Below are 26,913 nucleotides of genomic sequence, written 5' to 3' on the forward strand. Positions count from 1 at the left end.
AACATAGAAATTTTAAAGATAATAAAGAGAGAGTGCATATGCCCTTCACCTGGTTTGTTGTTGTTGTTATGGGCTGTCGAGTCAAATCTGACCCATAGCAACCCTATGTAGGATTTCCAAGGAGCAGTTGGTGAGCTTGACCATGGACCGTGCAGTTCAAACGACTTTGCTGTCTGACGCATTAGCCCACAGCGCCACACCAGGACTCCATATTAATGGCAATGGTATATTTATGAAGACTAAAAGTATGCCTAATTTTATTTTTAAAGTTTGCTCCAATCTGAAGACAGAATTTAGGTCTTTATTTTATTTTATTACACAACATATGTATTGTTGTTGTTAAATGCCACTGAGTTGATTCTGACTCATAGCAAACCTGTATAGTAGGTTCTCCAAGGAGCGATTGGTAGGCTTGAAACGCCGACCTTGTTGTTCAAGCCAACCTTGCGGTCCAGCACAATAACTCACAATGCCACATCAGGACTCCAAGTGTAGGACCTTATATTTCACCTTATAAGAATTAGGGCAAGAGTTCTTCTTGTAAGATGACATATATATATTTGTGTTTTTCAGAGTTTTGAGATCCTAAATTTGTAAGCTAGTCTGAGAAAACGTTAAGTGAGAGAATACCTGCACTATTGCCACTAATACGTTAGTCATGTATTTGGAAAGCAACTGAACATTTGACCTTATCAGTGCTTGGGATATTTTGCACCTCTTCAAGTTACATTAATTAGCCTCTGATGTACATTCTCAATAAATTACAAATCTTACCAATTCTCGTTTATATTCAATTACTCTATTCTTCACACAAAGATTGTTGCTTCAGGGAAATTCAGACACATATGCAACTATACATTTTATTTTCTTTCTTTCTTATTTTTTTATTTTTTAACTATAATACAACTGGTGTGGTGGTGTAGGATAAGTAATGGACTGCTAACTGAAAAGTTGGCAGTTCAAAACTACCAGTTGCTCCTCTTATACAGGGTCACTATGAGTTGGAACCAATTTGATGGCACTTAACAACAACAATATAAGGATGACTAGGTGTGGCATGTTGTATAAGCATTGGACTACTAAAATCAAGGTCACTGGTTTAAACCCACCAGCCAAATCTGGGAAATGCTATTCAGCATTGCATTGAGTCAGACCCAACTTAATGGCATTTAACAACAAGAGTCTAATATCTGTTTGCATGTTCTATTTCTTCAGATGAAACATTTACAGTAGCTTCACAAGAGAACAACTCCATCCTCATATGACTTTGAAATGCTTAGGAAAAAAAGTAACTCTACAAACTTAACATTTACTGGCAACCTACTGAAGCAGTTAAAGGATCATGTGTGAAGGCTGGTGCTCACAGGAAAACCAGAGAGAAGGCCTGATGGGTCACAAAACTAAAATCAGAAGAAACAGCAAGGTAGTGTTGGTAGCACTATTCCTTTGGGAAGAAAAGATAATCCAATAAATCCTCTTGAAATTACTTACACGCTTTAATTATTACAAATCTAGGGAACAATATAGCACAAGACAGCCATTAACGATTGAAATCCTCATTAAAAAAAGATAATTTAGACATGTAGGCCCAAAGATAGCAATACTCAGCTACATTAATCACTGCCAGGAGATTGTTCTAAGCATTTTATTTTTTCTCAAAAGATGTGAATGCCACAACTTTCCAATGCTGTTTTATCTTTCAAAACCAGGTTGTGGAATTAAAGTTTTTAAATTGCAAAGTAGACTTGACAACACTTTCAGAAAGGTTGCATCCTCACAGCCTTCCTACCAGGCTGGTGAGGTTCTTAAAAGGGGAAAGTCATTTTTTAAAAATCCTTTCAGAAACTATAAAGCAAAACACAAAGCTCTTTAAACTTACCTCATAGTAACTTCGAACGGCGTTGCAAAAAGCTTCATCGGCTACAATTTGGGTTTCCCCGTTCAGGAAGGCCTGGAAACGTTCTTTCAGCAATTGCAGTTGCTGCTTGTTAAGCTGGGAGAAAAAGAGATTAGCTGATAAATTAATGAATCCAAAAAATATAATCATTCTTTTCTAAAAAGACCTTTGATTGGATATTAGGCGAAGGTTTACAGAAGAGATCGGTTTTCCATTCACCAATACGGACATATTTTGTTTCACCTCAATGATTCTAATTCTCACAATGAAACATCCACTTATCCCACTGTCTTCCCTCTGTTTCCTCTTACTATTCTTCCTTCTTCCCTAATTCTTCTAACCATTTTCCTTGGGTAAACGCTGTCCTTCCGGTCTCAAACGGTTGGCTTTTCTAAGGTCTGTGTACCTCACTCGTGTTACTGTTCCCCCTTACAGACCTGTCTGTTTGACTGGAAACTGAGCTGTGGGAGAGAGTTCCGTTCCAGACCTAAAGGGTGAGTAAGGTCCAAAGTTCTACCAGTCTCTAGCCAACCAGGAAGCTTGGTTTTGTTTAATAATTTTGAGTTTTGTTCCACATCCTCCACCCACCCCTACACACACACCCTCCTGTAGGACCATGTATTGTGATCTCTTTCAGAGCAGCTGGCCGTGGAAGCCAGGCACCATCTAGTTCTTCTGGTCTCAGGGTCATGGACACTAGTACTTACATGGCCCATTAGTCTATTGGACTGATTGTTTCCATGTAGCTTCAATTTCCATCACTCCAGTTTACTCTGAACGGGGAGAGACACCTTAGATGGGCACTCATTAGTTTTTAAGACCCTAATCAGCAATCAATAAGCATGATGTAAAACGTTGTCTTTATGGATTATGTTATGCTAACTAACCTTGGTGTACTCCTTGGAGACCCCAGGACTATGAACTGGAGCACCTAAGTCTAGCAACTCATTCCCTCAAGGAGTTTGGTTATAGCTAAGAAGTTTTCCTAACTCCACTCAGTATATACGCTGCCAAAAATATAATTCTTAAATGTTAGACTCGCAATGTGTATAGTAGATTTGATACCTAGAAATTAACCTTATGACAAAGACAAATAAAAACTACTCTGACTGATGATTCAATTTTTAAATGTTTCCAAGTCACTTCCTTGTGTACACTGGAATTCTGATATTAAAATAGAATCTACTGATGGAACATTTGGCAGCAGAAATTGGTTGAGGCTACTGCAGTGTATTGAATTTACTTGATATGGCTTTTCTACTCAAAGTCTTCTATTTCCCTCCAAGTAGTTGGATGGGGCCATGCAAATAATGTACACAGGGCTCTAAGCCTGGGATTGATTCATTGTGGCCTCCAGCTAGACTTAAAGGTGTCATTTCTGGAGCAGAGGCCAAAGATGCCAGGACCATCAAGAAGGAATAGCATGAGTGACACGTGGAATCCTTGCAGAGGTGACAAGCAAGAGGCAGCGGCAAGGAGAGACACAGCATCTCCAGGCTCTAGGTCCATGGACATGGACGGAGTGAAGCTGAGAGTCTACGGGTAGGAGATTGACTTGAGAAATGTGCCCTTTGGGCATTTATACACTGGTTAAAAGAACTTTGTAACACATACTGGAGGCCAAGGGATCACATGGCTGAGAGGCTGAGACAAGAGTGAGGCAGCAGCATGGCAGACAAGAGGCGTTCCTGATTGGAGAACTGCTGCATCCTGAGTTGGTTTTGATCTTAAATTGTATCCTGTTCACTTCCCTAATAAACCCCATAATCATGAGTATTGTTATGGGTTCTGTGTGGCCATAGCCATGGATTATTGAACCCAGATGTGAAGCAGAGAGTGCTGTGGGAGGGATGGTTGGTGTCAGAACAGGGGAAAGAAGGTTGTAGGGTGGAAGCATATCTGGCCTATGCTTCATAGGAATCAGCTTTGGGCTGATTTTGAGCTTGATTCTCTTTGCCTCTTGGGAAGCTAGGGGATGTCAAGCATGTTTTCCAAATGGTTTTTGCAGCTACAAAGCATGATTGATGTAATTAGTGTACTTGAATTGTGCACCCGAAAGATGTTGAACAGGCAAATGTTATGTATATTGTTTCACAACAATAAAAATGCAGTCAGAGGAAAAGGAGAAAAACGCAATACAGCTAGACGGGTTTCCTGTGACGCCTTCCCAGCCTCTTTGCACAGACAGGAAGTAATGTAAAGTTGGAATGAGACATGAGCTATTGTGCAGGACTACCAGCTTCTGGACAGGGAAAGAAGTGACAATATGTCCTCTTGAAGGGGAGTGGGTAACTCACGGTCCAAGACAAGAGGCGATCAAGAGCACTTTGAAGAACAGAAGGAATCCTGGGGAAGGACCCTCTGGGAAGAACATCTGTTGGACACCAAAAGCTTGGATTCCATGAACAAACATATCTCTGCAACTGAGTTGAGAGAAATGGAGCAAAGACAACCCTGAGGGCTAACACAAAGAACAGAGCAGCGGCAGCAGGGCTGTGAGGGCACCTTCAAGCTTGATGTTGTTAAGTGCAAGTGCCATCAAGTCGCTTCTGACTTATCACAGCACTCTAAAGTTTCTGAGAAGCAGCTGGTGGGATTTGAACTGCCCATCTTGTGGTTCAAACGAACCTGTACCACACTGTGTGTGTGGGGGGGAGGGGGGGAAGCATTATGGTGTTATGAAGAGTTTACAACCCAATTTTCTCACCCTGAGCCTAATTGTGCCTGAGGGCAAGTGAGGAGAGGTGGGTTGGGGCTTAGCAACAACAGCAGCCGCTAACAATCAATTTTGAGTCTGGCTAGCTACCTAATTTGTGAGATCCTGTGTAAAAATGAAAATGCATAGCCTCTTGTTAAAATATTATTCAGAATTTCAAGACAGCAACTGAAAAACAATGCAAGCAGTTGCCACCAAGTCACTGCTGATTCAGGGTGACCTTGAACACAGGGCTTTCCAGGTGGTGACTTTCCAGAAGTAGTTCACCAGGTCTTTCTTCCAAGGTGTTTTGGGTGTGTTTTGGTTAGTAATAAATCACTTCATTGCACTAGCCAGGGGTCCCAAGACAACCACAGCAGAAGCTTTAATCCTCCACGTGGCCCTATGCGATCACACAGGTCCTGCAAGTGAGGCCCAGCCTGACTGCAGGGGGTCAACCTCACTAGACGTAAGCAGAGGTTGCTTCTTCCCTCCTTCCTGTCCTCCCTTCTTGCACCTTCCTTTCAAACATTTAAATGGAGAAAGAACAATACAGTCCTTGAGAAAAACAACCAAATCCTCAGCTATATAAGGAGCAGCAGTGGGTGAGTCCTGTCATTTATTTGACCCTGAGCAGACTTTACTAAAGAACTTAACCCAGTTTTGGATTCTACAGAGAGACATGAAGCATTTGAAAACATGCTGTGGATAAAAATGATTACAGGACTGGAAAGACTAAACAAACTGGTATGATGTGGCTTTGAAAAGAAGGCTAGCTGTGAAATAAGTTTACATCTGCTCAAAAGGCTTATTAAGATGCCATTCAAATAAAAGGAAGCTCTTTCCAAAATGGGTTTTATTTAGGAGTCTAACAAACAAGACAACTGTTGCCGGCAGTAACAGGCTGATAAAGAAGTACTCTGTTGTACCCAGGAGTTATAAAAAGAAGGGAAAACGCTTGCTTTGGGTATTGAGTAGAGAAGACCATTCCATTTCTTTATTAAGATTACCTCCTTCATTTTATGGGAAGTCAACCAAAGCTGAAGTCCTGGTGTGGCACTGCAGTATAAGCAGTTGACTGCTAACCACAAGGTGAACGATTCAAATCCACTAGTTCCTCTTTGGAAACCCTGCACTGGGTTGCTATGAATCGGGACAGACTCAATGGCACTTAACAACAACCCACGCTGAAACGCAAGAACATTATAAGTTTATTTCAATCTCTGCTTCTATAATATAAACAGAAAGAAAACATGGAGTAAGTGGGCATGTGTGTGTACAAGCGTCTGTGTGTGTGTTGGGCGGGGGGGGAGTTAATAATTAAGTCCATGACTTTCATTCCATGAACATGGTCCACAAAGTAATCCGGTGAGACAGCAATTGCTGAGCGCTGAGAATTTTATCTGCCAAGCCCTTGGAATTGCCAAGAAGGCTTTAACTTGCAACCCAAGTGTCCAGGTAAACTAATAGAAATGGAAGTGTATGTGGGAATGATAATGAACTGGAGGGGGAATAAAGATCATTTAGTCCAATTCCTTCACTTGATGAATAAAATAAATAATCATTCAAAAAACTGAAACTTCTTTCAACTCAGAGTGACAAAAATAGTTTAGAAGCGATCCTATATAAGGACCAAGCAGACCAAAGACTTTTCAATTCTTGTTTCAGGTGAACTATGTGAACATGACTGTACTACTTTTTAAATTTCAAACTTGAGGATTTCAAAGCAATTTAAGACTAAAAAGATCAGAAAAAAAACACAGTAGTCATCCTTTTCAACACTTTAAGCATTGCAAAAACAATCACTAAACCCACACCCAGTGGTCTCTCCACCTCCACTTGAACCCAATCAAATGCACACACTCACATATTCACTGCAAGCGTATGCACTCACACACCTTCATTATCTCACAATGAGGGCTAGTCTAATTGTTATATAGTGAAAATGAATTGAAATCTGCTTCCTGATAACATATATGCAATCCTAGTTCTATGCCGTCTAAAAAAGAATATACTAACTGGTACTCTCCTGCTGGGAGTGATTTGAATATAGAAAACAGCTTCACTTCTTTTGCTTGATACAGCTCCAACAGAGAGAGATATCATGCAAAGCAGACAGTTCTCAGAAGTTGCTTTCTATCTTCTCTTTAGGGTAACTTTGAATTTACTTGTAAAAATATATAATATAGCCATATTCACAGCCTTTCACTATGAGTTCTACAAACCTTAGGAAAAACTGGCTAAGCAACAATTGCTTTCAGCTTCGGGTGGATTGAATACAAAGGAAACTGTATGTGCCACTCCTGTTCACAGAAAACCTAAGTACAAAGTAACTGCATTTATGAGATCACAAAAGTAGATAACAAACTAAAGTAAAGCTGACTGACCCCTGTAGACCTCACCACAATCAATTACCAGTTAGAATTTACAAACCCCCACTATTACGTACAGGCACCTATGTGAATAGGCAGGGAATAGTGAACATAAGTGAAAGGTGGTCAAAACTTAATAATCTACATTTCCTGCAGCAATTAGCCAGGTTGGGCCTTATGCCTCATAGTTTCAAAAAGAGGAAACACAGGAACATTGCGGTTAAGCTTAAAAACAAAATAATTAAGTAGATGTTAGTAATACTTTTACCATGAAAATAATAGTGTAGTATGTAGGATAGAAGATTGATAATCACCTAGTAGAAACAATGAAATAGTGTAGGCATTGATGATTAATAGATACTTATATTATTAAGAGGATGTAATCAAGGGTCTGATAAGTGGAAATGATTTGTGTAAGGTTTAACTTGATCTTTTATTGGGAATAAGAAGAAGCAATTTATCACTTACATAGGAGACGAGATGATGTCAAAAAGAAAGTGTTCAGTGGTTGAAAAATGAACAGGATATGGAAAGGTTAGTTTGGACATCACAGAAATACTTTTGTTAAGGTTGTATAATCACAGAGTAAAAGGAATGTTGTGATTGAAACTGTGTGATAATTCATAGAAAAATCAAAGTATCAAATCATTATGTATTGTGTAATTTTAAGTATAAAAAATAAAGACTTGCTGAGCCGGGCCAGACAGAGAGGCAGAAGAAGAAAACAAGCAGACAGAGAGCCCGCTTCAGCCAACTAATCCCAGGCTTTCGAGTGCTTTCATTTTCACCGACTCCGTATCTCCTCTCGTGTCCCACAACCCTGTGTGAGCTGGACTCCCGCACTCTCCTTCCATCTATCAGTTCAAGAACTTGAAGACTAGTATTGTTCTATTTGTAAATCTTTCTTCTAGGATCAACTTTTCCAGATCCTCTCCCTCTCCTACCCTCCATCATACATACACACATAACATATCCTGGATAATCTCTTAAGATTACTTTCAGTTTATCCATAAGATAAGCATGTTAAATAAATTTAAGAATTCTTTGAAAACTATAAGATCAAGAAATAAAACTCATTACAACAGCAATGTTCCCCTAAAAGTGCACCGGATAAACAGATTCTGAGTTCTCCTAGTACATGCAGTGAGACCAACAAAGAGACCCATGGGAGAAGCATATTTGAAGCACTTGGCATCTATTACTTCAATCTAAAAACAAATTAACTCTTTTGGGCAGTCACATCATATTACTGACTCACACCACATTTAGAATCAACAGAAATTTCTAAAAGATTCTTACAGTGTCTTATTAAGCTATGGCTCATCTTGCTAGATTTATTTTGTACATTTTTCCAGCTGATGTAGATTTTTTTCCCCCCTAAGAATTCTCATACCTTTGTCAATGATCAAATGGCTCTCTTGGCTTTTTTATACTTACTAACAATAAAATTATATCCATTGTCTTCATCCAAGTTATTATAAAAATATTTATCAGTTCAGGGTTAAGGAAATAATCCCGAAATATTCCATTACATGCACTCCTACAGTTTGATCTAATTTATCAATTAACAATGTTGGGGACCAGTTGATTTTACTATTATTCATACTACCTTTTAGTTTTGCCTATATTTTGTGTTCAGAGTTCTATATTTACCAATGAATTAATAAAATATTTTTCAAATTTTGACCAATAGAGGGATCTGTAAAATAATTTTTTATGTGGTGCTATAGGATAAGTACTGGATCAAAAGGTTGATTTGCACTGCAAGGTCAGCAGTTCAAACTCACCAGCTGCTCCTTGGAAGCCCTATACAGGGTCACCAAAAGTCAGAAAGGACTCTACAGCACTTAACAACAACAACAAATTGCAGAAATTTAATATCTTTGCAAATATCTAAAAACAACCATGGGATTCTTTTTTTTTTTAAAGAATATTTCAAATACCAAAGAGTACAAACTAAATTTTCTAAATACTAGTTAGTATGAGAATTTATCCATAATAATAAGCACCATTTGGGCTCCAGATGTGGTGCAGTAGGATAAACACTGGACTGTGAAACACAAGGTTGAAAGTTCAAACCCACTAGCTGCTCTTCAAAAACCCTATAAAGGGTCACTATGAGTTGGAACCAACTCGACGGCACTTAACAACCACAACATGGGAAAATATTTTGCTTCTAGACTTCAGAGATACCTTATGCATCTTAAGTATTGCTATTTATTTTCTTTCTTCATTTAAAAAACATATTCAAATTAGATTTTAGCTTTTTTTCTTTCTAAATTATGAATCAAGAGAAGACATCTCGGGATCTTTACTATAGCAGGGGACCAGCTAGAGACTCTTTATCTGGGATGGCAATCATCTATATAGTCCCTGCACTAAATACAGCATTTGCTGACCTGAATTCATCAACAGTGGAGAAAAAGTACAGGATAGTATCATTCAGTGTTGCAATTCTGTGCATGAATCCTGTCCTAACCACAGAGCAGAAGACTCTTGAGGTGATATAACTGAGAGGGGGAGTAGGGAGCAGACACAGTCTGAGAAACTAAGTCCAAAATAACTAATGAGTTACCCAAAGAATACGTTCTCAGTCAGAATAGGGAGGCCTGAAGAAACCATGCAGGGTACTTTGCTGAGCTACAGTGTGAGAGGTACAGTTCTGCAGATGATATTGTTCTCAGGCAGGAAGAACTCTGTGCGACAACACCATCTGGTATCCATGGCAAAGCTCCATATGCTGAAGCCATACTTGCAAGAAGCAGCGATTTTATATTCATCACAAAATATTCAGACAGACTCAGAAGCAGGAAAATGTGTCCCATTCAAAATTATAAACTTGCTGACCAGCACAGATTCACAAAAGGGTCTTCTTCAATGTGTAAAAAACAGTTGGAAATAGTTGCTTTTGAAAGAAGTAACTACAGCATAAATGTACCTAGAAAGTTCCAAAGTTTTGCTTTCCTTCTCAAAAAGGAGAAGAATGGCTGTGTGTGAAGGAAGGAAGAAGAGGTAGGACCTTTCAGCTGCCCATCTTTAATGACCCATCCCTCTGATATCGCAGTGACACATTAAATAGAATACGTCACTAACATCTCCTTGAGAAACGAACCCTGAAAGCAACAGAAGCCCCAGCTCAACATACCTGAACCAATAAGGGGTTATTATCACATATCTCAAGAAGTCTAAAGGAAAGAGTGTTCTAGAATCAGGTAGTTCAATTGTTGAGTGAAGTCATCAAGGCCCTAGACAATTTCCATCTATCTATATCCTTGCTGGAGTCTCTGGGAAGTTCAAGTGCACTCAATGGTACTATGGGAAAAAGGCTTGGTGTTCAAGTTCCAAAAACCCAGCCATTGAAAACCATGTGGCGCAGAGCTCAACTCTGACCCACAAACACAGGGTCTCCATGAGTTAAAGATGAGTCGATGGCAATGGGTTTTTGCAATCTTGATGTGCCAGCTTTTTGTCCCCAGGTTTACTGTCTCCCCCAAAATTGACATTTGTGGCATATAAACCATCCTAGTAAAAATAACCAAAGACTGAAGAACAAAATAGTTTTACTATAAAAAAAAAGGATCCTGGTGTGGTGCTATGGGATAATGCACTGGACTGCAAGGTCAGTTTGAATCATCAGGTTGGCAGTTCAAACTCACCAAATCACTTCCTGGAAACCCTATACAGGATTGCTAGAAGTCAGAACCAACTCAACAGCACTTAGCAACAATAATGTTGTTGTTGGTAAGTGCCTAACTTACTATTTCCCCAACAAATAATGAAATTCCAGTCTGTACCTACAACAGAAATCTTGCTGCAGCATGTATTTCAAACAAATGAAATTACATTGATTAATCATTGCAGTATAGCCATATATTCAGAGGCATAAATGCAAGAATCATTTTACTCCCTAATAAGAAACACTAATTCATAGTTATTTTCTTTTTACCATACAAAAAAAGAGCGCTGCTAGCACAGTAGGTGAAGCATTGGGCTGCTAACCAAAAGGTCAGCAGTTCGAACCCACCAACCACTCCAAGGGAAAAAGATGAGGTAGTCGGCTTCTGTAAAGATTTCTGGTAACATGAATCAGTTCTGCTTTGTTCTATAATGTAGCTATGTGTTAGAATCAACTATATGGCTGGAAGCTACCTCACAACATTTAGGCTGGAAAAAATGTGCTACCTCCTAGGTATCCTGACAAACATATTTATATTAGCAAACGGAAGGGTCTGTGGAGATTCAACAGACTAAACACTTCTCGCAGGTTAACGTTATTGGTGGTTCCAACTCATAGTGACCCTATGTAGGGTTTCTGAGAACAGTTGGTGGATTTGAACTGCTGACCTTGTGGTTCACAGTCCAGTGCTAATACACAGCACCATACCAGAAGTCCAGATTAACATTAAAAGACCTCAATACCTAGACTAATAAAAAACAAACAAAAAAGCCCCACAACATTGCTGTTGAGTTAAATCTCATGTGTTTCAGAGTAAAACTGTACCCATAGGGTTCTCAATGGTGGACTTCTTTGGAAGTGGGATGCCAGGCCTGTCTCCCAAGGTGCCTCTGGATGACTTCAAACCATCAACCTTTATGTTTAGCAGCCAAACACATTATCACAGTCATAGGAATCAGTCTCACCTAGGCTAAGGTGACATCAGTATTTCCTTTAGATTTTCTGATTCTATAAGCAATCCTGAATGTATGTCTTAAGTATTGCTGACAAGTAAAACCAAATGTTTATCACATTTGTTCACCAAGTAAGATCAAAAAAGAAGAACATACAATGCTTGTCCAGTACAAAGGAAAAGCCAGTGGAAGTTCATTCTATAACTTACTAGGTTGACATTTACAAAATGTATAAGAAAACCATAAACACATATGCACGACTAAGGTATTTCTCCTGGTGTGGCACTGTAGGTCAGCACTGGACTGTGAATCACAAGGTCAGTAGTTCAAATCCACCAGGTACTCTTTGGAAACCCTGTACAGGGTCGCTGTGAGTCAGAATCGACTCAATGGTACTTAACAACAACAACAAGTAAAGCCTGCTTCTAGTGGCAGTTAACTGGAGTGTATTATATGGAAAACTTCTAAGTCTAAGCAATGTTCCATGTCTTCCTTCCATACCAGTAGGTTTCCTGTAGGATTGCCAAATGAAACCCAGAACATTTAGTTAACTATGAATTTCAGATTAAGAATGAATACCTTTTAGTGTACATATTTATTCATCTGAAATAATTCATGCAATATTTAGAATATACCAATACTAAAATTATCGGTTGTTTGCCTAAATTTCAGATTTCCCTGGGCCTTCTATAATTGTGTTTGCTATATATGGCAACATTTGCTCATCATTTTAATCCCAACCTTCCTTTTCTTGATTCTTTAAGTATTACTCAGCTTTAGCTTCTGGTCCTTACTCTCTTTAAGTCTTCAATGCATCTTGCTTTTGTTCTTCAGATTGTCCTTTTTTTTTTTTTTCCTTTCTTTCAGTTTTTATTGTAAATTGAGTGATACTTTACATGGGAGAACATTGGTTTTACACTCATCATTTCATTGCAATGATTACAATCTCCTTCATGCATCATCATTCAACAGTATTTACTTCTATTCCCTCTTTTTTTTTTTTTTTTGGCAGGGGGGAGGGATATACACAAAAACACTTAGGAATATACAATAATTTTAAAACCAAAGGCACATTCTACAAGCCTGCCTCCTGGCCGCCATGGCTATGGCTTGTCGCTTCTATGAATCTAAAGTCCTCAGCTGCTCTCTCTCTCTCCATGTCAACATCACTGCCTTCATCTCTGGTGTTGCTGCTTTTCTGCATAGGGTCCCACATTCCACGTGTGCTCTTCTCCCTTGATGGTCCTAGGGTCCTCTGTTCCTGGACTGTAAAACTAACTATTCTCCCCTTAACATTACAAAACTTTTACCTTTACAGTTGTGACAGTCACAGTTAGTCATGATAACAATTACTCACTATTGAATCATAAGAATTTTGTTCCCAACTCCTTTCACCAGTCCCATCTAAACAAAATGGAAACTATTCAGTGGGAATTCTACCTTTCCCTGCACACTCTGAAACAAAACTCCCTCTAAAGCTTGTAAGCCAGTCACTTCATGCCTTTATAGTCCCCCTCCCCCCATTTTAGGTAGCTAATGTTGAAGTTGCCTGTCCCTATCAACCCTGTGTATAGAGGGTATAGGATTGAAACTTGATGTGAAGAATCCTTCCCTTTCAGTTGCTATTTTGAGCTAGTAGATCCATAAGTATAGGTCAAGTTCATCAAATTGTAGTAATTTACTCCTGTTTCCTTAATCATTTTTTTTTTTTTATCTTCCTCTAATCAAGTTCTGATCATCAAGCCATTGAAGCTAGGTCAAATGGGTACTATCTACAAGTTTGGGCATTCTTGTGCATCTCCCTTCACTTCATGTCAGCTGGATGCTTCACTCTCATCTCTAGCCTTCTGTGGCTATGTCCTTGTCTATGGGATCAGGAGTCCCCACGTGTCACCATACTTTGGACCAACCATGCCTTCCTCTTCTCTCTCTCATCTCCAGGTTGATGGGAGTCTATGGAATGCGGTCAAACTCAGCCATTATTTTCATTGTTGCCTTTCCCCCTCTTCCACTCACCAGCAGACCAACGTGGTGGCCAACAAGCTTACATGCCTGCACATGTGCTCCCACTGAGTTTCAGTCTTGGAGAGCAGTTTGGCCTGAAGGGACTTGATTGCTTGCCTTGATGGCGCCCTGACAAACAACTTGCTTGTTCTTGTAGTAGCCAATCAGACTGCCATTTTTGTTTTGGATTTTTCCTGCTGGTCTTTCATTCAAGAAGTATCTTCTGTTCCTCTAGCTGTTCCAGGCTGGTCTGCTTGTCCTTTCTAGTGGGAAGTGTCAGAGGTTCTGGATGAGGCTCAGGATTCCACGTAAGGTCCTATATACTACCAAGGCTCCACAGGAAACCTATTTCACTGGGCAAGTTCTAGAACCCCTTTTAGGTATTCCAATCAGTCCTAGACTGAAAATGAGCTTACAAGTTTTCTATAATCATGTTTCCCAATATTCCTTTCCAGCCCACTGAAGTGTCTATTTTACAATAGTAGGCAATGGAAACAAATAGTCATAAGACAGTCATGCAGCTTAACTTTATTTGCCCTCTTTTACCCATTCAGACTGTTCTTCAGATTGTCTTGTGTTTCTCTGTTATTTTAACTTGTGCCTTTTGTTATTGTTGCTATTAAATGTCATCATGTTGGTTCTGATTCACAGCAACCCTCTATAGGGTTTCTGAGGAGCAGTTGGTGGGTTTGAACAGCCAACCTTGTGGTTAGAGTCTAGAGCTTATCCTATAGTGCCACACCAGGATGCCTCTTAGGACTTGATGTTTCACGGTTCTAAGTTACCCTCAACTCTTTAACATGGTCAGTACTGTCTGAAAAGGAAAATCAAAGGGCATTTCCAGAGCAAAACTCAAATGCTGAGCTTAACTAAAATCAGACAAATAAATGGTATACATAGTGACCATTTTAAAAAATGAAGAAGTATTAAGAGTTTCCCAAACTTCACTAATCACAAGCCCTTGAGAAGCTTTATTAAAAATTCAGATAGCCTAGATTTACTATTTCAGAATTTTGAATTGAATCACTAGCCCAGAAAGTCATACATTTTTTAAGTTCCTGAGAGAGTCTGATACGCAATTGGAGTTGGCATTTGCTGAAGATGAATATAATGAGCTAAAAAATGTGGCCAACTTAAATCAAAAGTAGAGAAGAAGAAAAAACAGTGAATAGATAAAGACTTAATGTGCTGGACTGCAAAGTTGGTTTGAACTGCAAAGAGGGCAGTTCAAGCTTACCAGCCGCTCCTTAAAAACCCTATGCAGGGTCACTATGGGTCGGAACCGATTTGATGGTAGTTAACAACAACAACACATTTCATAATGTTTAGCTGTAACTCCAAAATTTAGATTTTTAAAATGTATATAACTTTTAACTTTGTTGTTGTTAGTAAGAACATATGAGCAAATACACCAATTACACTAATGCAACCACTTCTACATGTACAATGTAGTGACAATCTGATTATGTTCTTTAAATTGTACATTTTCACCCTCCATTTTTTCTTTTTTATCTTTCTATTGTGAATTAGAACTTCCGGTGTGGTGCTGTGGATCAGCATTGAACTGTAACCCGCAAGGTTGGAAATTCAAACCCACTTTGCACTCCTCGGAAACCCTATACAGGGTCGCTAAGAGTCGGAACCAACTTCATAGCACCTAACAACAGTAACAACATTGTGAATTGAGTGAAGGTTTACAGACAAAAATCACCACTTTTACATTTAACAAATTACACACTTTGTTTCATTTCAATGACTGCAATCCTCTTCATGCAACAACAGGTAAACCACTTCCTCCCTTTGGCTTCTGCTTCCATTTCAGTCCCCTTCCCATCCCATCTCAACATTGTCCTTAGGTAAGTGTTACCCTGTTGATTTTCCAGGATTGATGAAATGCTCTACCTCCCCCATTAACATAAACTCACTGCCCCTAAGCTTCCTGTCTCATCTTTCAAGTTGCAGTTGTCACTTTGATCTCGTTTAAAGCAAACCACACCCACTGCCACTGAGTTGATTCCACCTCACAATGACCTTCTATTTCTGAGACTGTACATCTTAAAGGGAGCAGACAACCTCATCTTTCTCTCAAGAAGCAGCTGGTGGGTTTGAACAGCCAAGTGTGAAGTTAGCAGCCCAACGCCTGACCTACAGCACGTCCAGAACTTTTGATTCCACTTAAGATCGTTTTTAAGAGAACTCAAGGCAGGCACTTGTTTTACTAGTTAAGCTAAATGAATATTTGGTTTTAAGAAGACTTCCAGGATATTTTTGGTTTAAGGTTTCAAAATTTAGATTTTTATATAGTTAAAATGTAAAGATAGATATGCGTGATATATAAGGTAGGATTAACATCAGTGTTTAAATCAGGTTTGTACTCATGACAAATAAATTCATCTTTAGGTTTGTATTATGGCATATATAAGCACTTACAAATCTTATTTAGCTTGTCTGTTTGAAAAGCATGTAAACTAAAAGTGCTTATGTCTAAAGCAAATTTCTCATTAGAAATAACGGTAAAGGTGTTGTTTAGGGGCATGGAGAACTGTGCACTACCAGATAATACTATTGTTGTTGTTGTTGTTGTTAAGTGCATTAGAGTCAGTTCCAACTCACAGTGATCCCGTTTAGGGTTTCCAAGGAGCAGCTGGTGAGTTTGAACTGCCAACCTTGTGGTTCAAACTGAACTTGTGATCCAGTACTTTATCCCAGAGCACCACACCAAGACTCCAGATAATACTGTAGGCAGTTTTAAAGGAAAAGCCTACAGTAGACTAGTGGTGCTGGTGGTTGGTTATGTGCTGTGGAGTCAGTTCCAATTCATAGGAACCCTGTACAGGATTTCTGAGGCTGTAAACCTTTACGGAAGCAGAAAGTCTCATCTTCCACCCATGAAATGGCTGGTAGTTTAAAACTGCTGACCTTGAAGCTAGTAGCCCGACTTGTAACCACTACACTACTAAACACATCTAAGTAAAGGCTGGAAATGGGCAGTGCTATGTAATTCAGGCCACGGCATAAACATTTTTGTCCTAAACCTATAAAAGGTGTACCTTTGGCTCTATCGCATTTGCTTGCTGTCTGTCTACCCGCAGACACAGACTGCCAACTTGAAGAAGCCACTCTTCATTAGCATTTACAAGTATAATCAGCTCATTTTCTAGAAGAAAGGACTTAAATGGCATAGCAGATGGCCAAGACAATTTTAAAAAGATCCAAGATGCTAAAAATGGAATGATAATCTAAGATGTAAATATATAGAAAGACTTAAACATTTTGTAGAAAGAATATCTGATTTTTTTCATCCTGTAAAACATCATTCTATTCTTGCTTCTTAGTCTCTCACATAACATTCGAGTGGTGTGGCACTGTACTGCAAGGTTGGTTTGATAGCAAGGTTGGTGATTCAAACTCACCAGCCACTTCTCAGAAATCCTATACAGGATCACTATGAGTCAGAAATGATTCAACGGCACTTAATAACAACAACAAGCTAAGTCTATATTGTTGTTGTTAGATGCCCTCAACATGTAACAACAGTCTTGGTTCTGACTCACAGAAACCCTGTGTACAAACAAGATGAAATACTGCCCAAGTCCTGTGTCATCCTCACAATTGTTCCTGTGTTTGAGCTCATTGTTGCCACTGTGTCGATCCATTGCTTTGAAGTTCTTCCTCATTTTCACTGACCCTCTATTTACCAAGCATAATTTCCTTCTCTAGGGACCAGCTCCTCCTGATAACATGTCCAAAATACGAGATGAAGTCTCACCATCTTCATACCTTAAGAGTCTTCTGGCTGTATGTCTTCTATTACAGATTTAATGCTTTTCTGGAAAACCATGGTATATTCAATATGCTTCATCAACACCATAATTCAATGGTATCAATTTTTCTTTGGTTGTCCTTATTCATTGTTCAGCTTTCACATGTACAGGAGAAAATGTCACAGAATGGGTCAGGCACAACCCTGATGCACAACTTTCTTGACTTTAAACCATGCAGTATCCCATGGTTCTGTTTAAACTACTGCCTGTTAGTCTATGTAAAGGTCTCACATAAGCACAACGAAATGTTTGGGAATTCCCATTCTTTATAATGCAAGGGATTTCATTTAGTAGCTCAAGCACAGGGCACATTTTACATAATCAAGTCTTCCATGTGACAGTTGTTGTGATCAGTCCTAGATTTTAATCACAATGACTGACATTCTACAAAGACTAAAGCTCTTGAGATGATCAGCATTGATTTCAAGACCCCTTCTTAGATAAATTCCTGTGATCGATTATGTAAACCCACTGGCCCCTTAAAGAGTATAGCAGCTTAGCATCAGTTCACTAAAGCTCACAACCTGCTCCTATGGAAAAAGGGCACATTAAATAACAATACTGCCTCACTGGGAATTGATCAGACCAGAGATGAAAAGGCAGAAGAGGGCAGAGAAATGGGGGGAGCAGACAAATGGCTCGGGAGAGAGGGGATGAAAAAAGAGGAGAGAGAAGTAGGAGTACGCAAGATATATATGATGCTGACAGTGGAACTTACTCACCAAATGGAGACATCCCGAGAAAGTGACTCTGGATGTCCTAGGAGCAGATCAAGTTGGTCGATAGTCCTGATGTGAAAAGATTACTTATCACTGAAAACAACTGGTACTCCTAGATCTCCTTCTTAATAATACTCACACTCACATCTTACAAGTATGCTTTCTAATTAAAACCTGCTTACCCATAACCAGTTTTTGTCAACTGATGGTGATGCCATGTCTGTCAGAGTAGAACTGGACTTCACAGAATTTTCAGTGGCTGTAACTTTTTGGAATTACACTGGGCCAAGCCTATATTCAAGGCACATCTGAATGGACTGCAGGCATTTCAAAAGAAAGGCCGGGTAATTTGCTTCTAGAACATTGGCCACTGAAAACCCTATGGAGCACAGGTCTCCCCACATAACATGAGGTCTCCAATGGCAAAACCTGGTATTGTCAGTACTGACTCATATAAGTGACCCTATGCACAATGGAATGGAACACTATCCGATCCTGGGCCAACCTCACAATTGTTGGGATGGCGGAGGCCATTGCTGCCACCACTGTGCCACTCCATCTCGTTGGGGGTTTTCCTGGTTTGCTCTGACCCTTCACTTTTCCAAACATGATATCCTTCTCCAGTTACTGATCCCTCCTGATAATGTGTCCGAAATACGAGAGACAAAGTCTGGCCATCCAGGCTTCCAAGGAGTCCTTTTTCCAACACAGGTCTGTTTGTTCTTTTGGCACTCCATGGTACTTTGAATAGTCTCCTCCAATACCATAACTCAAATGCATCCATTCTTCTATGATATTCTTAATTTGCTGTCCAACTTCCACATGCATTTGAGGCTATTGAAAATAGAATGGCTTGAGTCAGGTGCACCTTAGTCCTCAAACTGACATCTTTGCTCTTCAACGCTTTCAAGAGGTCTTGTGTAGAAGATTTGCCTAATGCAATACGTTATTTGAATTCTTGACTGCTGCTTCCATGAATGTTGATAGTTGATCCAAGCAAAATGAAGTCTTGACAACTTCAACCTTTTCTCCATTTATATGGATCTTGTTTATTGGCCCAGTGGTGAAGAGTTTTGTTTTCTTTATACTGAGCTGCAACACATACAAAAGGCTGTGGTCGTTGATGTACATCAGTGAGTATTTTAAGTCCTCTTCCCTTTCAGGAAGGAAGGTTGTATGATCTACATACTGCAGGTTGTTAACGATAGTGTATAATTAATTTAAAAATTTGAATCATTAATTCAAAAGGATAACTTCTTTAAGAAAAAGATGCATTTATATTACAAACATGTGAAGTGTAAACATTCATTTCTCACACTATAAGGAGACTTTAAAAACTTTATGGAAAAATTCCATTATTCTTTCATTCCATTTTTTCTCAAAAATTTTGGAACTTCCTCATATGTATTAAAATATACAGTAATTCAATGATTTAACACATATTGACTGAGAACCTGCTATACACCGAGAACAGCGACACGGGTTTTAGTTGTAAAGTGCTGCCAACTTGGTTCCAACTCACATTGGGTTTGGTTAGGAGTCCAGGGCTTAGCCTGTAGCGCCACTCCAGGACTCCGTGATAGGGTTGAGGGAGACAAGAAAGAAATAAGCTTCACTTCAAATAACAGTTTAGTGATATTTTGGGAAAAATATATCCTCTTTTCCAAACACATTATAAAACAAGCAAAAATACTTTGAAAAGAGTGTTCAAATACAGTTATGATTGAAGAAAGCAAAATTTTCTCTTCCTGTGATCTTGTCTGTAAAACACTACACTTTAGCCAAAAGCCATGACTGCCAAAAAAATTAAATGACTAATTTAAAGCAAGCTTAGCTATCTATAAACACATGAATGTCTGCACCCACATACTTGTGGACACACACAAAGTCTCCACCCACCGACTCAGGGTTACTTATTTAACAGAGCAGAGCTTTCCAGGCAATGTACAGCAGGTCACCAAGAGATTTTCTTTTTCTTTCAAATAACCATTCGATAATTGACACCAGGTAAATCGCATTTTGAACACTAGAGAAACGACCCCCTGCATGTTGTTGTTGTAAAGTGCTGGCAAGTCGGTTTTCACTCACAGTAATCCTGTATAGGATTTCTGAAGCTTTAAATCTTCCTGGGACAGAAAGCCTCACCTTTCTCCCATGGACCTTGTGGTTTACATTCCATTGCTTATTATATGGAGGCACCAGGCTGGCCGGCACTCTGCATATAACTTTCTTAATTCATTGATGATCAATTTCTTTACAGTAAGAAGATGTATGGCACTCTATCCGTGAATAGTTGTGTGTACTCCTACATAAATCACATCTCTCCCCAACTGCCCAACTAAACTGTTCAATCGGATTCATTCAGTCACAATGTGTTTATCCCCAAAAACAGTTATGTTCTGCATGCACTAGGGCCTGGTCCCTCCAGAGAACCTGTGCAAACTCTATAAAACGAGTCTTGCCATCTGTATGCGTCAGGAGCATTCAGGCTGTAGTTCTAAGACAGATTTGTTCTTTCTTTTGTCAGTCCAGGGTATAGTCAATATCCTTCAACAATACCATAATTAGAATATGTCAACTCTTGTTCAAACTTCAGGTGTGGTGCTGGATGATCATGAAGTTGGCAGTTCAAATCCACCAGCAGCTCCTTGGAAACCCTATACAAGGTCACTGTGAGTCAGAACCAATTCGAAGGCACTAAACAACAATTATTGTTGAGTCTCCATTTTTTTCATCATGCAACTCTGACATGTAAATGAGGCCACAGAAAAACAGGGCTTCTGTAAGGTACAGCTCTATGCACAAAATTCACATCTTGGCCTTTTTACATCTTAAAGGGGCCTTTTGTAACATCCTACCCCACTCCAATAATCTATTGATTTCTTGGCTGCTGCTTCCATGGGAATTAATTGTATATATAAGTAAAATGAAATCACTGACAACTTCAATCTTAAGAAAGCAGAAGGTCATTACAAAGACACGAATGAAATAAAAGACCAAAATGGATATCAGAAGAGACTCTGTGACTGGCACTTGGATGTTTCTGTTGTTAAGTGCTGTCTAGTGGATTCCGACTCATAGTGGCCCTGTATAGGGGTTTCCAAGGAGTGGCTGGTGGGTCTGAACCACCAACCTTGAGATACTTACTCTACAGTGCCATACCAGTATTCCATACCCAGAGAGATTACTAAGAGCACACACAGTTTATTTTTTTTTTCCATCAGCAAAATATAGGGAAACATATGAATGCAGTTCCTAGAATGTAAAGTACAAAATAACACCTAACCCATTGTCATACCCTATATAGGGTTTTGAGGCTGCAAATCTTTACAGGAGCAGAAAGCGTCCTCTTTCTTTCACAGAGCAGCTAGTGGCTTCAAGCGGGTGACTTTGCAATCAGCAGCCCAACACGTAACCCACTAGGAGACCAGGACTCCTGAACACAAAGTAGTTAAAAGAAATGTTGAAGTAAAAGACCTGACAAGAAGATTTCAAATGGTGGCCTAAGAAGACCAAGTAAACTATTATAAAGAAACATGCAGAACCCAAAGGGAAAAACACTCTCTGTGATATGCAACTGAGAAAACCCTGCTGGATTAAAGCAGAAGACTTGAAGCGCTTCTGATCAACATCAAAGGCTACAACCTTTAGTACAAAGTCCACTTCTACATAAAGAAAGCAAAAATCCTCAGAACCGGACCAGAAAGCAAATTATGATAAACAGATAAAAGACTGAACGTGTCCAGGATTTCATTTTATTTGGATTCACAATCAATGCCCACGGAAGTGGCAGTTAATAAATGAAAGAGCATACTGTATTGGGAAAATCTACTGCAAAAGACCTCTTTAAAGTATTAAAGAGCAGAGATGTCGCTTTGAGGACTAAGGTGCACAAGACTTAAACAATGGTATTTTTAATAGCCTCAGACAAATGCAAAAACTGGAAAATGAATGAATAAGCGTAAGAAGAATTAATGCTTTTGAATTATGGGTGTTGATGAGTAATACTGACTATATCATGGAATTTTAGAATAAACAAATCTGTCTTGGAAGAAGTACAGTCATTCTGATCCTTGAAAGAAGTGTATCAGGATTCGTAAAATGGAAAGTCAAAGAAATGAGGACCCATGGTGGGCAGGTTTCAGTGGTGCTTCCAAACTAAGATTAGAAAGAAGGAAAAGAGACTACTTATGAATAATTAGCCACTGAAACCTTATGAATAGCAGTGGAACATTGTCAAATACAGTACATAATGAAAACATTATGAATCACAGCAGAACATTGTCAGATAGAGTCAGTAAATGAGCTCCTCAGGCTGGAAGGCATTCAAAACATTACTGAGCAAGAACTGCCTCCTCAAAGTAAAGTTGACCACAATGACATGAATGGAATAAAGCTTTCAGGATCTTCATTTGCTGATAAGGAATGACTCAAAATAAGGAAAAACAGCTGCAAACATCCATTATAATCACAACACAGAATGTAAAAAGAATGAAAATTATAAGTTGTCAAAAATGAAATGGGATGCGTAAAAATCAATATCTTAGGTATTAGTGAGCTGAAATGGACTGGTATTGGCCATTTTGAATCACACAGTCATATGGTTTAATATGCTGAGAACTACAAACTGATGAGGAATGCCATTGCATTCATTATCAAAAAGAGCATTTCAAGATCTATTTTGAAGTACAATGCTGTCTATGACAGGATTATATATCTATATGGCTATGAGGAAGACCAGTTAATATCACTATTATTCAAGTTTATGCATCAACCACAAAAGCCAGTGATCATGAAACTGAAGAATTCTACCAACTTTTTCAGTCTAAAATTTACCAAACATATAAACAAGATGTACTAATTACTGGTGATTGGTACTTGAACTTTGGAAGCAAAGAGGAAGGATCAGTAGTTGTAAACTAAGACCTTAGAAATGATGCTGGAGACCATATGAGAGAATTTTGCTAGATCAACTACTTAGTCTTGGCAAGTAGCTTTTTAAAAAACTATAAAAATTGGCTATACACATGAACCTCACCAGATGGAATACACAGAAATCAAATTAACTACACCTGTGAGAAAAGACAGTGGAAAAGCTCAATATCATTAACCAAAACAAGACTGTGGAACAGACCATCAATTGCTCAAATGCTGAAGTAGAAAAAAAATTAAAACAGGTCCACCACAGCCAAAATATGATCTTGAACATATCCCAACTAAATTTAGAGACCATCTCAAGAACAGATTTGATGTATTAGCCTCTGAAGACCAGAAGAGATATGGGATGACATCAAAAACATCATACAGGATGAAAACATAAGGTCACTGAAAAGACAGGAATGAAAAATAGACAAAAATGGATGTCAGAAGAGATTCACACTTGCTATTGAGTGTAAACAAGCTAAAGTGAATGGAAGAAATGAGGAGGTAAAAGAGTGGAAGATACAATTCCAAAGGTCAATTGTAAAAGACAAAGTCAGTTATTATAATGAAATGTGCAAATGGAGTTAGAAAATGTGCAAATGGAGTTAGAAAACCAAAAGGGAAGGATTCTATGGACAAATATTGAATGACAGAGAAAGTATCCAAAAAAAGATGGAAGGAATACAGAGTGACTGCCAAAAGAAATGGTCCATTTCCAACCATTCTAACAGGAGCATAAGATAATGAACCTATTTAATGGCACCGAACTACAAAACCAACTCAATAAGATGGCTTCATACAGTGGTGGCAACCATGGGCTCAAACACAGCAATGATTGTGAAGAAGGGGCAGGGCCGGGCAGTGTTTTGTTCTGTTGCACATAGGGGGTCTCTGAGTCAGAACCTAGCAACAAAAATGGCTAATGTATGGGTCCTCAAACATTCCATTTTGGAGTCTTGGAGTGGTGCTGTAGGATAAACTCTGGTTTGAGCCACAAGATAAGCAGTTCAAAATTACCAGCCGCTCATTGGAAACCCTATACAGGGTTGCTACGGGTTGGAGCGGATTCAATAGCACTTAACAACAGCAGCAAGTTTTCCTGATTCACACTTCTTATATTCCATGTTCTAATTATTAATGGATATATGCAGTTGCTTCTTTTAATTTTGAATCATGCCACATCAGTAAATGAAGTACCCAAACCTGTACTCCAATCCAGTTTATTACGGTCAACTTTACTTTGAAGAGGCACCTCTTACCTGAATCCTACTTTTAAGTCCCCTCCAACTTGAGAAGCTCATCTTTTAGCAATACATTAGACATCAAAAAATTATTAAATCAATAGAATGTCTACTACATATTAATGAATTCCTAGGTTAAAAACTGCATTCTATTTGTAAGAAAAATTCCAAGTCCTGAAAAGTAAAGGCTGGAAGAGCACTCATGTGTTTTGCAAAAGAAACAAAACAAAACAAAAAACCCAAACTACTTGGGATGAAATACTCGGAGTGCTAAAACCATTAAGGATATAAGACCATGTACAAGCAGGGTGTATGTTTATGAGCTACTCTGATAGAAATGTGTACAGCCTTTGATGTTGAGTTTATCTTTAAAATACTGCAATTCAAGTAAACCGTTATTTTCCTCCAAAGAAGCATTCCAACGTAGAAGTTTCCCTAGATTCCACATTAAATTATGTTAACAAAATGGAGAATATAATAAAATTCAAGCTGCTACTTTTCCATCTGTTTTCAGCTGTTATCTGAAGAAATGGGAATCAGAACATCATGTGTTACTGTCTCCTACCACAGCATAATGATGGTACAGAAAAGAGTTTAGTTTAATCAAGAGTTTATGAGTGAAAAGGAAATGTGATGATTAATTTTGTATGTCAACCTAAGTAAAGGATGGTACTCAGTTGTTTGGTCCAACACTAATGGACACATGGTTATGAAGTTTTTATATTTGATTAAGGTGGTGGTTACGAATCGGGCTACTAACCTGAAGGTCGGCAGTTCCGCGGAAGAAAGATGAGGCTTTCTGCTCCCATAAAGATATACAGCCTCGGTAACCCTGTGCAGGGTCACTATGAGTCGGAACAGACTCCACGGTACTTAACAACAGCAACAACAAGGTGGTGGTTACGTGCGGTGGAGTTGGTTCTGACTCATAGCGACCCTGGTACAGGGTCTCTGAGGCTGTAAATCTTTACGGAGCAGAAAGCCCTCATCTTTCTCTCGCAGAACAGCTGGTAGTTTCGAACGGCTGACCCAGCTGTTTTCCTGAGTCCATTCACACAACTCACAGAGGGAAAGGTGATGTTCAGAAGAATGAGACAGATACAAGACAGATACGATATCAAGAGCAATTCTAACTTTCATACCAGAATGCTAACAACATCTTAAATTTCATTGTTGTTTTTGTTAAATGTCCTTGAGTTGGTTCCAACTCATAGTGACCCTGTCTATACAAGGAGCAACTGGTGAGTTTGAACCGCCAACCTTGCAGTTCAAACTGACCTTGCAGCCCAGTGCTTATCCTACAGTGCTACGCTAGAACTCCTCATTCTATTCTAATCATGTTTACACATGTATTACCATTCTTTGTCCAGGAAATTATAAGTTCCTCTTAGTTGAGAACTGCCAATCCTAATTCATTTTTATATTGCCTGCAGGTTTTCAAATAAATGAATTTCTCACTTCTTTTGATGTTATGCATCCATCGCATAGAACAAAGAATGTGTCAGGCTGAAAATACAGCATACATTTAGAGGCTGAAATAAAATATAATAAATTATTTACATTCATATTAAGACTTTAATAAGCATTTTATAGCATACATATCTATACACACACACACACATATAACTCCAGAAGTTAATCAAAGCAAACACAATCTCGCATCTTATTTTAAAAGCAAGAGACAGCTGCCTCTTCTGATGTAAAGCATCATGTTTGTGTAAACCAGTATTTGTGAGATGCGATCCAAATACTGAAATTATGAGCTTGATTAACGTGTAAACTACATGAATTTTAGTCTGTGCTACTTTAAAACACAATAAATGTTTATAGTTTTTCCTAAGGAAGCAGCATATCAAATAATTCCCATCTCTCTTTAAATAGTATCTGAAGTCCGACACCCCTGGCACATGGGGCAAGTGCTTCTTAAATCCAAAGGAAGATGTGATTGCTTATGTTTACTGACCTTTCCCTGAGCTGTCCTTGGAGCTAATGCTAAACCACCTTCTAGAATTAGAAAGATTTGAGTTCAGTCAATTAATTCTTTTTATACCATGAAAGTATTTGGGATTAAATAACAAATGATATGTGCAAACCACCTATATTTCTTTTATCAATTTTTTACCAACAGAGTTTGGGGGGGTGGGGGACATGAAATGAAAAGCACTAATATTTAAAACATTAAAAAGGGATATTTGTTTAGAGGGGAAATATTACTTATTAGCACAAACTAAGGAAAAATAACAGACCAGAAAATCCACAGGTAAATTTTAAAGCAGAGCAGGGAGCCATGATTCTATGAAGTTGAGTTAGATTAAGAATTCACTATTTTCCTTCAAAATGTAGGAGCATAGTCAATAGTATTAGGAACCACTGGAAAATCAATGTAGAACTTGCCCTGTTTGAGTCTGTTTACCTGAAAGACACCTTTAGGCTCCTGTTTGAAAATCAGGGTTCAGCGAGATATAACCACGATTAAGTTATTTTACATGAAAACACCTACACTCTTAAAGAGACAAGACCAAGGTGGAATTGAACGTAAAGATTAGATGTAAAAACTGAAATTCGATTTTAATAAAGCTAGATTTCTTGCCTAGGAGCTCTGGTAGCGC

General features: G+C 38.8%; 1 protein-coding gene across 7 annotated transcripts in view; it reads right to left on the reverse strand.

The window, feature by feature from the left end:
- The window catches only part of CADPS2 (Ca++-dependent secretion activator 2), a 613,140-nt gene that overhangs the window by 467,498 nt on the left and 118,729 nt on the right, over positions 1-26,913 (reverse strand). For all 7 annotated transcript variants that reach the window (XM_006859326.1, XM_006859330.1, XM_006859327.1 and 4 more), the window contains exon 2: positions 1,880-1,993. In XM_006859326.1, the coding sequence (XP_006859388.1) occupies positions 1,880-1,993 (114 nt within the window). The remainder of the gene's footprint in view (positions 1-1,879; positions 1,994-26,913) is intronic.

This window comes from Chrysochloris asiatica, unplaced genomic scaffold (assembly GCF_000296735.1).
Source record: "Chrysochloris asiatica unplaced genomic scaffold, ChrAsi1.0 scaffold00032, whole genome shotgun sequence".
NCBI lineage: Eukaryota > Metazoa > Chordata > Mammalia > Afrosoricida > Chrysochloridae > Chrysochloris > Chrysochloris asiatica.